At 47.9% G+C, this 15,805-nt stretch overlaps 1 protein-coding gene across 8 annotated transcripts in view; it reads left to right on the top strand.

Moving 5' to 3' along the window:
* The first annotated feature begins 345 nt into the window (after nucleotides 1-345).
* Nucleotides 346-15,805, top strand: part of NINL (ninein like) — a 59,624-nt gene continuing 44,164 nt past the window's right edge. For 4 of the 8 annotated variants that reach the window (XM_019480077.2, XM_059720268.1, XM_059720270.1 and 1 more), the window contains exon 1: nucleotides 347-419. Coding sequence is in view for 1 of the 8 variants with exons in the window: in XM_059720269.1 (XP_059576252.1) it covers nucleotides 510-559 (50 nt within the window). In the remaining 7 variants the exon portion in view is untranslated. Of the gene's footprint in view, nucleotides 420-453; nucleotides 560-15,805 lie in introns of those variants that run through there. The other 4 variants (XM_059720273.1, XM_059720272.1, XM_019480071.2 and 1 more) reach the window with 3 other exon arrangements.

Here is a 15,805-nt window from a genome sequence, read left to right as displayed (position 1 = left end):
GCCTCATACCTTCCTGTAGGAACAGTGCTTCCCTCCACTGCATGGCAGACCAGTGCCCCAACAGGGGATGAGCTCAGGCTTACAATAGCCATGAAACTCCCCATTCTCCGATGGCCTCCAGTCGATGGAGATCAGATGTAAGAGTCAATAAAGATGCAGGAGAAAGAAGGAAACAACACGTTAGCCGTGGGACAGCGGACACACCTGTTGTGTTTGCATCTCTCATTTGGCTGGACAAAGCCCTGGCTGGGATGATGTAGCTGGGGATGGTCCTGCTTTGAGCAGGGGGTGGGACTGATGACTTCCTGACGTCCCTCCCAGCCCTAAGTTTCTATGATCCGTGCCCGGCCCGGATCCTGGCTCAGCCGTGCCAGGGGGCAGCTGCACAGCCAGAGGCGCGGGCTGGGAAGACGAGGCGGGTCAGCGCGAGGCGGAGGGGCGGCGCGGCGCGGCGCGGGGGAGGAGCGGGGCGGCGCGGCGCACAAAGGCGCTGCCCGCATGGCCCGGCGATGCTAGCGGAGCGGCGCGGCGCAGCGCGGCGCAGCGCAGCAGCGGGGAGGTGAGGGCGCTGCGCGGGGAGCAGGGAGCACAGCGCCGGGGGTGGCTGTGCTAGCCCGGGCTCGCGGTCAGGGCCGCCCGGCTGTGCTCTGCTGCCCGCCCCAGGGAAGAGACCTGGGCGGGCGCCCTCTGGAGAGGCAAGGCAGACGCCCTCGGGGTTGGGGGGCGCATGCCAGAGCGCTGCCGTGCCTGCCTGTTGGGGCGGAAGAAGGTGAAGCTCCCGGCTTGCTGGATGGGGAGGGAGGGAGGTCTTCCACCGCCTCCAGCTTTGCACCTGGCAAGGAACAGGGCCGTGTGCCTGGTGGCAGGAGCCTAAGGAGGGATGTCGGCACTTGCTTTGCGGGTTTTCATTTGTCTGAAAGAGACGGCTTGGTTCCTCGGGTCACATCCCCGTCCCCATATGTGTTTCAGCCCCCAGCTTTTACGTTGTTGTTCGTTCTTGGCATTTGAAGATGACCGTGGCCGCGCCACTTGGTTTGGTTTCTGTGAACGCGTGAATGGCCGATCAGGCCAATTTGTGCTTTGAGCTGTCTGTATGGCGCGCTCAACAAGAGATGCCGCTTTGGGTTGCCTGATCAACACGGGGGGCATGCCGCCGTTGTGAGATCTATGCTGTCTGCGCGCCTGCTCTGCCTCGGCCGTTTTTTTCCGCTCTGGTATGGATGATGAGGCTTCATCAGGTGGAACGATCGTGAGCAAGATCTTCTTGCCAGGACTTCCGGTCAATGCTGAAATGTTTTAAGGATGACTTAAAGGAGTCTTTCTATTCTGGCCTCCCTGAGAGCACTTTCTAGGTAGCTCTTGTATGTAAAATGGAAGGACACAATCCCTTGGAGGTCAGCCCTGTGTTTCTGTACACACATGACATTCCAGCTACTCCAGCCCCAGAGGTACCAGATCTTCGTCAGGGTACATTAAATTAAACCAGCAGCTAGTCTCGCAGCTTTAAATGGTGTTTAAAGCATCAGTGGTGGTGTCTGGGAGCTGATGCCTCCTATCAGAAAGGTGTTCTTAGTATAGCTTGGGCTGGAACAATGTGACTGGTCTAGATTCTGCATCAGAGACAAGGGACTGGTCCCAGTAAAAACCAGGAGCTGCGTTCAGTGGCAGTCAGTAAGTAGGTGGCTTGGTGGGAAAAGTGTCTGCTACTTTTTTAATAGGTTACTTATCTAGTATAAATGGACACTGAAATTGTTTTGATATTGTCAATTTAATCTCTTCCCCCCCCCCCCCCGTTTCCTCCTTAAATTCCTGCTTCCTTAAATTTGTTTGAGATCAGATTTCTTTGTAAGCTCTATGAGTCATTTCACTTGCAGTAGGCTTGGAGTGCTGCTGTACTTTATGGCCATCCTCCATTCCTTTAGTAACTGTTTTCATTCACTTGGAGTTAAACATGAGCCATTGGGGTTTTTTTTCCTGGTGTTCAGTTTAGCTTGTGTCTGCTTCTTTCCCAGACCTGAAGATGGGTGCTTTGTGCCAAAATCTTGTCCAACCTCTCTCTCAACCATAGAGTTGGGCCAATAAAAGATATCACAAACAAAAAAACAAACCCAAAAACCCTTGCCTCTAGTTCATTTCTATTGCTAAGGCACTAGCTCCTTTGTTCTCACTTCCAGCTCAGTTGTAATAGTCACTGTCATAAGAAATTCCAGGACAAGGGGAGGGGTTTAGCTTGGGTAGGTGTCAGGTATCTTGATACGAATGTGGCTTTATGATGATATGTTGCCAGCAATACTTGAGGATTCTATTTTTGTTTCTCTTAAGTTTTACCAAGAGACTTGTTTGGGTTTTTTTTGTTTTGGTTTTTTTGTCAAATATTTTCCATAAAGAGCTAAATATTGGTAGAAATTCTGACAAATTCAACTTTGGTAGGGCCAGGAATTGGTTGACTGGAACAAATGTGTCAACCAACGCTGATTTTTAATTTCTTTGAATCAAGGGGATGCCTGGCAGCATCTGATCCAGGACATGTACTTGTGTGTGTGGTCTTTTTGCAGATAAATCAAGACAGCTGATCCAGAATGTCAAGGGCCAAGCTGTGCCTGTCCTCAGGTTGGCCACACTAAGTAATGGCCTTTGAAAACAGGGCCTTTCTACCCCCCTGTCTATAAGGAAAGGAATTCAGTTACATGGAAACCTCAGAATCATCTGAGAGTTTCCCTTGTACCCACATCAAGACCTCCCTCTTTTTAGTAAGAGCTTTGTGTTTTATTGAAGACTGGGGTCTGACACGCTCTCCCTTTGAGCACCTCACCCTTCAAATAATCTGATTATTGTGGGATTACCCATAGCACTGCTTAGCTGACCAGAGCAATGGGCATCAACAGCACTAGAAACTGACATTCTGGGAATGGGCAGCCTTGCTGGGACAACACCAAAGCATTGCAAAGTCTTCATACCTTGCTGTAAATGCAGGGGGGTCAAATCTATCTGGCCCCATGGGCCACAGACTGGCCCAGCCTACTGGAGCCAGCACACAAAGCCAGGTCAGCACAAGCACCTCACACAATGAATGCCCCAGACCAGTCTTGCATTGTTTGCACAGGGTGCACATGCATGGACCTGGCATGGAGCAGGACCCATGCTGGACCAGCCCAGCATGCTAATTTTGGTGTGTGGGGGTCAGTCTGTGGACCCAATCCAGACTGGTCCTGGAGCCAGCTCACAAGACTGGCCCAGCAGGGTGCTGCATGCCCAGTGTGTGCCCTGAACTGGCCCTCTGCGCTGTGTGTAGCACCCGTGATGCCAGGCTTGGTGTGCACTGCATGTGGTGTGCAGGGTTCGTCTGAGTCCCACAGGCCAGATCATATGGCTCCACAGGCCTGATCCAACCCCTGAGCCATACCTGTGACACTCTTGCAAGGGTTGAATTGGAATATTTTACTCCTGATGTCTGCTTGTGTTTTCCTGTTATGTCTCATCTCTTTCTTAGAATTTCAAGTTCCTGGAGATAGCAACAATTTCTTATATTTGTACTGTACATAGCACAGTGGAGGCCAGTCCTTTTTAGATTGTACCTCATTATTGGAATGCAGTCAGTCGCCACATAGAAACCAGCGTATTAGTTTGCTTTTCCCCTTCCACCTACAGTGTTCTGGCTGGTTCCCTTGTGTCTGTACAACACCTGGCAGACTGAGGATGTCACCAGAGACTCCTGATTCATAACAATACAGCGCAAGCTTTCCCACGCTGTCCTAACAATGTGCCACTGCCAAGTTTTGGAAAACAACTTCCCCCTCACCCCCCAGCCTGAGGGGTGGGAGTGCAGAGACTGAGCATTTTGTCCCATTCACTTCTTGGCTTCCCTGCAGAACTTAACCATGTTGTGCTGATGGCTTCTGCAATTGGCACTTGTTCAACAGGACTTGGACTAAGACCACTGATCCATTTCAGACTGCCGGCAGTCTGGAATGACTTTTGTCTTCTGATGCTGGAGAGGATTAAGTAGGTGACATGGATGAAAGACTCCAGAACCAATACCCTGAACTGCTAAATCAAGCTGTCAGTGAAATGGTAACTTGCAGTTTGTCACCAGTTGGGGTAGTTTTCCTTCGGGGGGCCTTTTCTTACTCTGTAATGAAAGTGAGCACTCTCTTTTCTACAGCACTTGCAAAATGTAGCACATAGTGTAGCTCTCCTTCCTGCTGTCACAGCCCCAGGCTTCTGTTTCCATTTAGGTTCAATGGCAATAAGAAGTGGAAGCCCTCAGATCATGTGCTAATAGGGTAATTTCTTATTACTGTTGCATTAGGTTGAACTCAAGTGTGTGTCACTATCCCCTTAATCATTGTGATCTATAACATAGCAGGCCAAGTTGTGTGCCTGTGTCACTGATATCTTTGTATCCCTATGCATTGTCTGTTAATTGATTAGAGACCCAGTGGTGATCTCTCTGTGAACTCTTAATTTAGAGCTGAATGCTCTTAAGATAATGAGCTCTTGGATGCTAAATTAAATGTCTCTAACATTTGCTGCCTGGTAACTTTTAACATCATACTCAATCAATTGCTAGATCATTTGCAAACAACCTAAAATAAGTGACCTCTTTGCATGAAGATAATATCTTGTACCTCTCACCTGAGATTCACAGAAAATTAGGGATGGAAGGGACCTCAGAAAATCATCTAGTCCAACCCACTGCTCAAAGCAAGATCCTTTCCAACTATATCATCCCAGGCAGGGCTTTGTGTACCCAGTTCTTAAATACCTCTGAGGATGGAGATCCCTCAACCTCTCTGGTTAGACTGTTCCAGTGCTTTACTACCCTCTTCGTGAGAGGGCTTTTCCTAATATGTAACTTAAACTTCCCTTGCTGCAACCTGACATGGTTACTCCTTGTTCTGTCATCTGCCACCACTGAGAACAGTCTAGCTCCATCCTCTTTGAAATCACCCTTCAGGTAATTAGCTTATCCACTACTCCTGCCAGCTTGGTGTCATCTGAAAACCTGCTGAGGGTGCACTCCATCCCATCTTCCAGGTTCTTGATAAAGATATTGAATGAAACCAGCCCCAGGACTGAACTTTGAGGCACTCTACTTTGATACCAGCTGCCAACTGGACACTGAGCCAGTGATTACTACCCTCTGAGCCTGACAATCAGCCAGTTTTCTTTCCATCTTATCATCCATTCATCCAGCCCATACTTCCTTAGCTTGCTTGCAAGAATGTTGTGGGAGACCATAAGAAAAGCCTCACTAAAGTCTAGGTATATCATGTCCACTGCTCTTCCCACATCTACAGAGCCAGTCATCTCATAATAGAAAGCAATCGGGTTGGTCAGACATGACTTGCCTTTTGTGAATCCATGCTGACTGTTACTAATCACTTTCTTCTCCAAGGACACCTATACACATGCTGGACATCTGCTCCAATCTGTGCTAATTAGCACGCATTGGAGGAGACTCAATTAACCAAGTCTGCTGGAGCATGCTAATTAGCGTGCTGCAGCAGCTTCTATATCACATCTATTCAGTGCTCCTGCACTTCAAAATGGTTGCAGGGGCATTTTAACTAAAGCTCTTCAAACAAGCTTAGTTAAAGTGCCCCCACCACCATTTTGAAGCACAAGACACTGAATACGTGTGATGCTGTAGATGCTTTAATTAGAGTGGTTCTTGGAGATGCTCTAATTAAAGTGCTCTTCCCCAGAGCATGTGTATAGATGCCCCAAGTACTTAGAAATGGATTCCTTGAGGACCTGCTTCATGACTTTTCCAGGGACTGACTGGTCTGTAGTTCCCTGGGTCCTCCTTCCTCCCTTTCTTAAAGATGGGCACTAAATTTGCCCTTTGCAATCGTGTGGGACCTCCCCAGGAGTTAAAAAAAAAAAAAAATAATAATAATGGCCAGCAAGTCTGCAATCACATCAGTCAACTCCCTCAGCACCCTCGGGTGCATCATGTCCAGTCCCATGGACTTGTACACATCCAGCTTTTCTAAAGAGTCCCTAATTTGGTTTGTTTGTTTGTTTGTTTGTTTTTGTTATTGTTGACTGCTCACCTCCCCAAACTGTGCTACCAGCTGCCGTAGTCTGGGACCTGTCGTTGCCTGTAAAGACGGGGGAAAAAGAAAGCATTGGGTTCGTCAGCCTTTTCCATATCATGTCACTAGGTTGCCTCCCCCCGCCACATTCAGTAAGGGACCCACACTTTCCCTGACCTTCCTCTTGTTGATGATCTACATATAGAAACCCTTTTTGTTACCCTTCGCATCCCTTACTAGCTGCAACTCCAGTTGCGCTTTGACCTTCCTGACTTCATCCCTGCATGTCTGAGCAATACTCTTATACTCCTCCTGAGTTGTTTGTCCAGGTTACTTCTTGTAAGCTTCCTTCTTTCACTTGCCACATTTGCTTTTTCTTCCTGCACATCTGGGCGGTTTGTTCTGGCCCCCTCAGTAAGGTTTCCTTAACGTACAGCCAGCTCTCCTGGACTCCTTCCCCCCTCAGACTGGCCTCCCAGGGGATCCTGCCTATCATTTCCCTGAGGGAGTCGGTCTGCTTTTCTGAAGTTCAGGGTCTGTACTCTCCTTATTCATGTGGTATGTGTACTTTTGAGACCCTTCATATGCAGTTCTGTCTGCATATACACTCTTTATATGAGTGTTGAAAGATCTATTTGGCTAAAATATTTGCTGTTTTAGGTTTGACCTAGTTCTTAGTAGTGGAATTGACATTTTATGTAACGAATAAGTATGAGAGAATGTTATCTTTTTCACTGCAGTGTCCAGGATTTAAGCTCAAGCTGGGCACTTGGAAGTTTAAATCAAGATTTTTTTTTTTCCTCTTTTTTTTTTTTTTCCTAAAGTGTGTTAAAGTGAAGCTCCCAAATCCATATTTAGGCATCCAGATGAGTACCCTGATTGTTTTCAAAAGTCTTAAGCATTTGCCTACTTCATGCTAGCTCTGTAGCAAGCTCTTTCATATGGAGAAAGTGCCTTCATTGAGAGCCTGGGGTAACTGTCAGCAGGAGACCCCAAAATGTCTATAATGAATGAATAACCACATTCATGCAGATTTGTTACTGGCTGTTTATTGCACCAAGCCACTGATTTTTTATTTTTTTTTTTTCCCCCCCCCTCCCCCCAGGTATTGCTTATGTTGCTATGGAATAAAAGCATGTAGAGCTGTGACTGGGGGCAGGGAGTCTTAGACTGTCTTGCAGCTTTGTTTTTCCTTGAATGGATTTTTTTATGGGGGGGGGGGGTTAACCAAAAATGCTCACTCGGAAACTTCCAGAAAATGCATCCCACAAATAGTTGCATCCCACAAATAGTTGGTTTGTGGTTCAGATGCCCCTTCACTGGTGCTGAAAATGCAGTGGCTACAGCAGTTTCCAACCTTGTCATTTCTTGCTGTGATAGCAAGTCTTTTGACTGGGGAAAAAAATAGTTGACGGCATAAACAAGGGTGTGATTTATTTTTCTTGTTCCTTGAGTGACTTCTGATACCCAGCTTGAGATACCTCTGAAAGGGCCTTTTTCCCTAGAGGGTGAGTAGCTTAGCATTTTGTCACATAAGACTTCTGTGTCATATCTGAGTTTTGGATGCCTAAGATCACAAGTGACTCTGGGAAATTTGAGGCCCTGGTGCCCATTTGATCAAGCTTTATAATACTGTCAGGTATTTGATTTTGTTCTACAGGAGTTCTCCTGTCTTAAAACAGTACTTAGGACCATATTTGTAGGTGTGCTCCATGTGATTTTTGTACTAGTATAGCTGTGTTGGTTAAGTGTGAGTCCCATGAATGATGTGTTTCCATTGGTATAAATATGCCTTCTACTGGAAATCCACTAAACCTTCACCCTCTCATAATGGCTGCACTGGCACAAAGCACCTTCATTCTGGGGAAAGCTGCATTTGTGCCAGGAGGAGGGTTGTACTGCTCTGACTGTTAGTGGCATGTTGTACATCTGTGTCAATAAGGGCTTCAGTGGGAGGGATGGTAGCGCAGTGTAACCAAGGCCTGTCCCAGGGGTGGCTGTGACACCCCCTGGTGGCTACTCAACCCTTACTTTACCCTGAGCCTCCACTTCTGTTTTCTGCCACACCTTGATGTACCTATACCTTTAAGAAAAGGGAGGTTGCCCCAGGGATACCTGAGCAAGCTCTCATCCACTCCTGTCCTATTCCTAGGCCTGAGTTGGTTCTGGATCTGCCCTTGAGTCCACCCTGGCTCCCATCTTAACACTATTGCCAGGTACCTAGTCCCCCCTGAACACCAGACCCTCCTGGTCCCCCCTGCAAGCACTGGACCTGTTCTGGTCCCATCTCCATTCCACTTCACAGTGCCTGCACCCACCCTTGTCCTTTTTTTTCCCAGACTCGTGGGTGGCTCTGTGGGCCCCTGGACTAACCCAGTATCCTGGATTGGGTACCACTGCTCTAGAATTTCAGTGATGGGATAGAGGAGAGCTCGGGAGCAGAGGTGGAGAAGAGATGGGGTGCAAGGGAATATCTCTCCTTTCCTCTAGCTGCCTGTAAGCAGGGAGAAGGCCAGGGCTGTTGGGTATCCAATACCAGTGCCCTGCTTTGGGGTCTTTGTGGGGTGAAGAATGCCCACACTGATTTCCTTTCCAGTTAGCTCTGTCTTGACCATGGACAGACCACCCTGTCTGTGCCCTGTTGCTGCTCGGATACCACCAGCAAGGAACTGTTGCCCTTTCCCAACCCTTCCTCTTTTGCTGCTCTGTCCCTTTTCACATGTATGCAGGGAGGAATGTGGTGCAGCTGCAGTGGTCAGAGAAGCTGCAAAGACCATTGAATTGCTGTATAGTAGTACAGCAGTTTGCTGCTTGTTATTCATGCCCCTGCATTGGTGCAGGGTCCTCTTCCACTGACATCCCTGCATACAGATCCCCACATTGTTGAGAATCCTGCTAGGCTCATTGCTGTAGCTGATACCTGGCTGGCAGAAATCTCTGGCCCTGCACTGAAATACTGCTTCAAGTTGCTACAGGTCCTACAAGCATGAGATGGCAGACAGCCTTGCTTCCAGCCCAGAACTCAAGCAGTCCTAGGCATTAGCCAGCAGTAATGGCCCATTTGGAGGTCAGTGTGCCACTCTCTGGAAGGACTTAACCCAGCCCTGTTCCTCTGTATTTCTGCTTATCAAAAAGTTTTGATAACGAAAACTCTTCCCCTATCCCCTCCCCCCATGACCCAGGTTGCACTTCAGCAGCTTAGCACAGGAGGTTCAAGGTGAAGCAACTGCTCGCAGCTTTTGCCATAGTTCCTTTGACAGAATCTCACCTGAACTGTTGTAAACACATCTGTCCACTGGGCACCTTTGACTTCAGAAGCAATTGCCAAAAGATTTGGGGATGCAGACCCCATCACTGGGACACCTAGTAGCCTCCATCTCAGCCAGAAAGGGCTGATTCAGAAAAACACTTGGGCCTGAGCTGGTCACGCTCAAGCTCTGTGCTTGCAGTGGTCAAGCAACCATTTGAGTCCTCTGGATCATGGACAGCTTGAGGGCCTAAGGGTGTTGCCTTCTCCCTATTCAGAATGCACTAGCATTGTCCTGCTCAAAAATGTTTCCCATACAGCCATCTGTACCATGTCCAGATGTTGTCTGGCTGGCAAGGGAAAGAAATCTCCGAGGACTTCTGTGAATGAATGTGTGCAGAAGGCAGTGTTATCTCTGAACACAGCCTGGCTGGAGGGCGGGGAGAATAAAGTGCGGCTTTAATGGGTCTTTTGACCCTTTCCATACCCCAGTTCCTGTTTGGGGCCTCAGCAGACATTCTGGCAGCACAAAGCCTCCATTTCTGCTAGGGAAGCTGCAAGTTAGGCTCTGCCTTCCCTCTGGCAGACTCTGCCAGAGACAATGGGGCTGCAGGGCAGTCTGTTTGGCAGTGATGGTGGGTGGGAGGAACAGCAGGACATGCCTTTTGAGCTGCTCGATCGTTCTTGCCATGATTCTGTAAGGGATGCAGGCTAGTGAGGAATGGGGCATGAGAGCAGAGCAATCTGCCCACTCCTACTCCAGAGGGCAACCAGGTGCTGGCTTGTTTAGTGCTCTGTGGCATTGCTTTACTGGCCAATGCTCACCCAACTTTGCCTGCTCTGAATTGCCAGCCAGCATCGAGTATATTCCGCACCTGCCATCCTGCAGGATGGGAGCCCTTGTTCGCAATGCCAGACCCCAAGCTGTTTGGTAGGATCAGTGTAGCAGATTTGTGCATAGACTAAACTGGCTGCCTCAGTATTTTCAGAGCCACATACCTGCCTGATGAATCCCAGTCTAAACATGGACCCCTCACAGTTCAGTGCCTCTGTGTAATCAGTGCCATTTTGTAATCTTTGCAGCAGTGTTATTGTCATGCTGACAAAGCAACCCCCAGCTCCCTTCTGTAGAGATGTGACAAGACATTGGCCAGGACTCCAGTTAGCTTGCAAATATCTGGTAAATAAAAACCACCACTGACATGCTGGTAGCAGTGTGGTATACTCCACTTATGCACATCAGCTAAGTGTGTAATCCATTTAACCGATACTTGGGTAACAGAGGTTTGTTGTATTCTAAGCCATATGCATCGTGTTCCACATTCTCAGTTTTTACTGATTGTTTTTGTTTGTTTGTTTTGGTTTTTATTTATTTATTTATTTTGCTGATTAAATTCCCTGATTTTTTTTTTTTGATTAAGCCACTCAGTTTTTACTGTTTTTTTTTTTTTTGTTTTTACACCTGTTTTTCAGTTCAAATCCCTGTTAACCAGCATGAGCGGGGAATGGCCCATTCCCCACTTGTGCCAGTTAACAGGGATTTGAACTGAAAAATGGGTGGTGCTGGTAAACTAAAAGTGTCACTGTGTCAGTTACCTGAGGCACAGGTTTCTGGCCGAATGTGGGTGGGGGTGGCGGGGGCAGCTGTATGCGGGGTGGGAGGTGGCTGGGGCCAGGGGAGGGTGGCTGGAGCCGCTGCCTAGGAATGTGGGGCTCCTGGCTCTGGCCTGGCCAGGGTGGGAGGTGCCAGTGCCAAGTCCCATCCCCGCCCCCCATCTGGCCGCATGTCATTCCCCCCATCCCCCACAAATGCCAGGGCAGCCTGGCAGCAGGCTACTGCAGCAGGGGGAAAGGGCGTGAATGCAGCCAGGGAAGGAAGGTAGGGTGCAGCACCATGTGCTTCATGCCACTGATCCAGGGGCATGCATCGCCTGGGAAGAGCCCGGCACAGGCCCCCTAGCCCGCAGCTCTTTCAGGGGATGTGTAGCAGCAAGAGCCGTGCCCCCATGACCCATGCCCCTCACCCGCTGACAGCTCCCCCTTCTTTTCTCCCTGCTGCAGCCCCAGGAGCGGCTGATGGGCTGCACCATGCTGTGCCACTTCCCTAGTCCCAGCCTTCCTCCCTCCCTCACTGATGACTTTTTTTTTCCCTGATTTTAAACTGATTTTTTTTTTTCTTCCTTTTTTATTCTGATTTTATCATGGTTTTCATGTTTCATAGACATGAGGGCTGGAAGGGACTTGATGATCTTCAAGGTCCCTTCCAGCCCTCATGTCTATGAAACCTATGAAGATAAACCCTGAAAAATTCACAGATTTTCTTTTTTTAAATAAAAACTGAGAATTTGGAACGCTAGATATGCAACCCACTGGGGGGTTATTTTGGTATGCTCTTAACCGTATAACTGACATCTTTCAGCCCCTCTGTCTACCTCCTGTAACTGTACTCTGATTAACTTGGGGGAAGTGGGAACAGAGTCCAAGGGCTGCAGTGAAAAGCCTTGAAAATGGCAGGAGCTAGTTGGCTTCAGGGCTGCTGTCCCCGTTTTTCTCTCAAGGCTGCTCCTAGAAGCCTTAGAAATAATGCTGGGGGGGGAAGAGTGGAACTGATCAGTAGACAATGCTGTATGCTTAATGAACATTGTTGATTCTAAGTTTGGATGTTACTTGGAGCTACCTATCCAGGCTGCAAAAGTGTCTGTGTGGTCTTCTTCCAGTCCTGAGGCTACATACGTAAATGGTATATGTTGCAGTGCTACAAGTGGCGGGGGGGAAAAAAAGCCTGTCTTATGTACAACTTAATGTTTTGTGGGCTGATTCTGCTGCCATTATGCTGAATAACACTATCCTTCTCTCATGTTCTTTGCACTGAGAAGTGTGAATTTAAAAATGCACAGTTTTGCACAACTATAGCCTAAGCCCCTTGTGAGGGAAGGGTCCTGCTTTTGATGCTTTCTTTCTCCAACCTGTCTCCCTCCTGCAGAAGCTTTCCAAAGGAGAGAACCCACAGGGGTGGCAGGTCAGGGTGTGCTGAGATTTGTTCTGCATGGTTACAGTCTTTGGAAGTGGTGTCCCCAGTTGCATCAGCCAAGCAATTGCTGCTGGTGGATGGGGCATCTGGTACCAATTGTCTCTAAATGAACACACTGCCTTCACTCGCACAAAGTTTGTAGAAATAGGGAAGACAACCCTATGCCAGTTGCCCTTTGTAAATACCTAGACACGGACCTTGGGGATCCATTAGGATTGACATCACTGTGTGGCAGGGTCTGTCTCTGGTTCCTTTGCAGTAGTGATTGCTCAAATGGGTGCAGAATGGGAATGTGGGTAGCACTTGGGAAAAGTCTGGCTCCCATAGCCCCCTCTGTCTTTGTAGCTGATTGCACCTTGACACCCCCACTCTGTATTTCCATGTACTTCTCTAGCATAGTAGCTCTGTGGACTCCCCAGGCTGTGAGGCACAATCCTGTTGAGTAGTGCCTGGGTGGCTCAGAGTAGTGTCCATATCCTTGTCCTTGGTGTCTGGGGCTATTATGCAGGAACTCTAGGAGCCCTCTGCAGAGGGACACTTATCTGCCCATTTGGAAGGTCATGTATCATGCTTGTCCTCCATCTCCAGAATCTATAGGCAGGGGTGTAAGCATGGAGTGAGGTTCTGCTTGGCATGGGGGACAGTGCAGTACCTGTCCTAATTGCTGTGGGTTTGAGAGGCTGATGCAGGTAACAAACACGCATGCAAACCAAAAATGTTGTTCTCCAAGGCTGTTGGGAATCTGGACACTTTTCCCAGCATGGCCTTAGCCTTGTGGGCATGTGCAGGAATGAAACTGGACATGTAAATGTGCCGCTTCTGTTCTTTGGCATCAAGGCTATATGTGCTTACTGCCTTGCCCCTCCTGAGAGCAAGAACCCTAAGCAGGAGACCTTGCCCTTGTGCCCAGGAGTAAGGAAATGCTCAGAGCCTGCTGCTTCCCGTACTGCGTGGCAGAATCATGGCTCTGTAGCAAAACCCCCAGTTTTTTATTTATTTTAAAATGCATTCTCTCCCCTTCTCCAACCATTTCTGACTTTTTTTTCCTCTCCTCTGTTCCCTATAGATAAGTATAAGTAAGCTAAGATGTAGGATAAACTTTAACATTTTATTTTAAGTAGTAAGTTTTATTTTTCTCTCCCTTCTTTGCAAATAAGTTCCCTGCTATTTTGATATAGATATCCACTGTTTTATAAGTGATAATTATGTTTGTATTGATCTTTTTGTTTGTTTGTTTGTTTGGTGTGTGTTTGTTTTTTTTTTACTGCTTTTATATTGTATGATTACTGTTTTAGGCCTATATATGTAAGTTAGCATAAGTCATGTCAAGCCTCCATCTTATCCCCATGCCTGGATGTGTAACCTATGATTCACCTACCCCTCGGATGTAACTTGGTTCCTGAATGAATGGGGATGAATGAAGGTGCTTGAGAGACAATGGCAGTAGGTCTAAAAATAGCTCCCTCTGAATGACCGAACCATCAAAACCAATACCTGGACCAATGCCCCAGCCATTGGAACCACCCTCAGCATTCAAGAAACAAAAGATGAGGCAACCCACCATTGTGCCAAGCTGCACATGCTCAGCATGAACACCTGGAACCCTTTGGAACAGGACTGACATTGCCTGGACAGGCCCTCCCCACAGGAGAGCAGAGATAGTCTGCCCCATAAAAAGGGGTAACGAAGCCTGACTCCTTGGGACGCCCTCTCCATCTGGACCAGCACACGCCAAACCACCTATCCACCCAGAGGCCCTGCTGGCAACCCCTTTCTGGACAACACCTGCTGGACAAAGACCCCATTTCAGCCTAGATAGGTAGCTATCACCCCCACCCTCTCTTCATCCAAGGACTTGGACTCTGTTTGTCTTCCCTATCTGGACTCTAGTTCTTCTGCTGCGTCTTTCTCCTGCTGCCATTGTGAGTACTTGTGTGTGTGGGGAACCAATAACTTCATGGGTCTGTGTAATGTGTTGTCTGTCTGTTCAATAAACCTGTTATTTTGAAACCCTGAGTTTGGTTTTTGTCTTTTTCCTGGCTGTCTCCTCCTTGCCACCACTTATCTGCCCCCCCCCCCCCAAATATCTTGGCTGTCTGCCTCAGTTTCCAGCCCCAATCTACCTTAAGTAACCCCAAGCCTCAGTTCCTCAGTCAGCTTCTCTCTAGTCTACCAGTTCTAATCCCAGTTCTGGCAACTTTCACTCCCTATGCTTTAACTCTCTCTCTCTTTCTAACTTTTGGGGTGTATAGTGTATGTACTTGAATTGGTGATAGGTATGCATGTGCCTAGGCTGGTTTGGATGTGTATGTGCCTAAGCTGGTAGTGTGTGTGTGTGTGTGTGTGTGTGTGTGTGCCTAATTGATTTATGTGTTTGTATATGTGCAATTGTCACACCCTCCTGTCTAACAGAGCAATATTGAGATCCTGAGAGTTGGCCTGACCCCACAGGGCAACAGCTCCACTGTGTGCTAGCTGAGTCGGCATAGGCTAATGGTACCCTGGGAAAGAAGGAAGTGGAGATACTTCTGCTGAGGAGCAATTCTATCTCTGAGTCAGAATTTCACAGGTAGGTCAGACTGTGCTGATGAGCATGGGTGCCAGTGCTATTGCGAGAAGTTACAGGTGTTTGCAGCGGAGATGTTTTTAAGGAAGAAAGTGTTAGGCAAGCACTGTCCCAGCAAGGCTTTTGATGTGTATAGAAGGAAGAGGAACAACAGGACCTGTTTCCTTTCAGCACTAAAGTACCTTAGTTTTCCTTTTTTTGGTCTCCCCCTGTCTCCACCCACACCTGAGCAGCTTACATTTTAACAGAGCCAAACCCAAGAGTCTTCTGGCCTGCTCTTAACTAACAGTGTCTCATCAGCTTCTTACAGTGTGAAGTAACCTGCTTTAGTCAGTCAGATGGGAGCCAACAACACAGCTGCTCCATAAATCTAAGCACCACCAGTGGGAAAGGTCAGCAACTGGGCTGGTCATAGGAAGAGCTGGCAACAGTTGGCAAGTGGAGGGAGGGCTCAAGCCTGGACATAAGGAGGCCAGTTCAGCGAGGGTTGTGTGTCTGCATATGCAGAAACTTGGGTTTCGCTTACTCCTTTTTGTATTAAATGAATATTTACTCACCTGGCAGGCTTAATATGGCCTGCTGAATGAATGGCCCTTACCCTTCAGTTTCCACCTATTGAGTACTTGGGTACCTCTAGGTCTGGAAATGTGAGAATGTGAGAATATCTATTGGGCCAATGGAATGGGGAGCAGGGGGTTTCTGGTGTGGGTCATTCACTGCAGTGCATGTTCTGATTTACCCTATGGGTCTTTCCTGCAATCATCAGATTTAACTTAAACTATGTTTGCAGCCGCTTCAAATGTGGGTTGTTCTAATTTCTAAACTTTTTTTTCTTTTAGTAATGGGACAAATGGGAAGGAGGATTTTGGGTTAGTGGCACCACAGTTGCTTGGTACAGCATTGTTAACAGTAACTGGTTA

Source organism: Alligator mississippiensis, chromosome 1 (genome assembly GCF_030867095.1).
Source record: "Alligator mississippiensis isolate rAllMis1 chromosome 1, rAllMis1, whole genome shotgun sequence".
Classification (NCBI taxonomy): Eukaryota; Metazoa; Chordata; order Crocodylia; family Alligatoridae; genus Alligator; species Alligator mississippiensis.
This window is presented reverse-complemented; position numbering and strand designations above follow the sequence as displayed.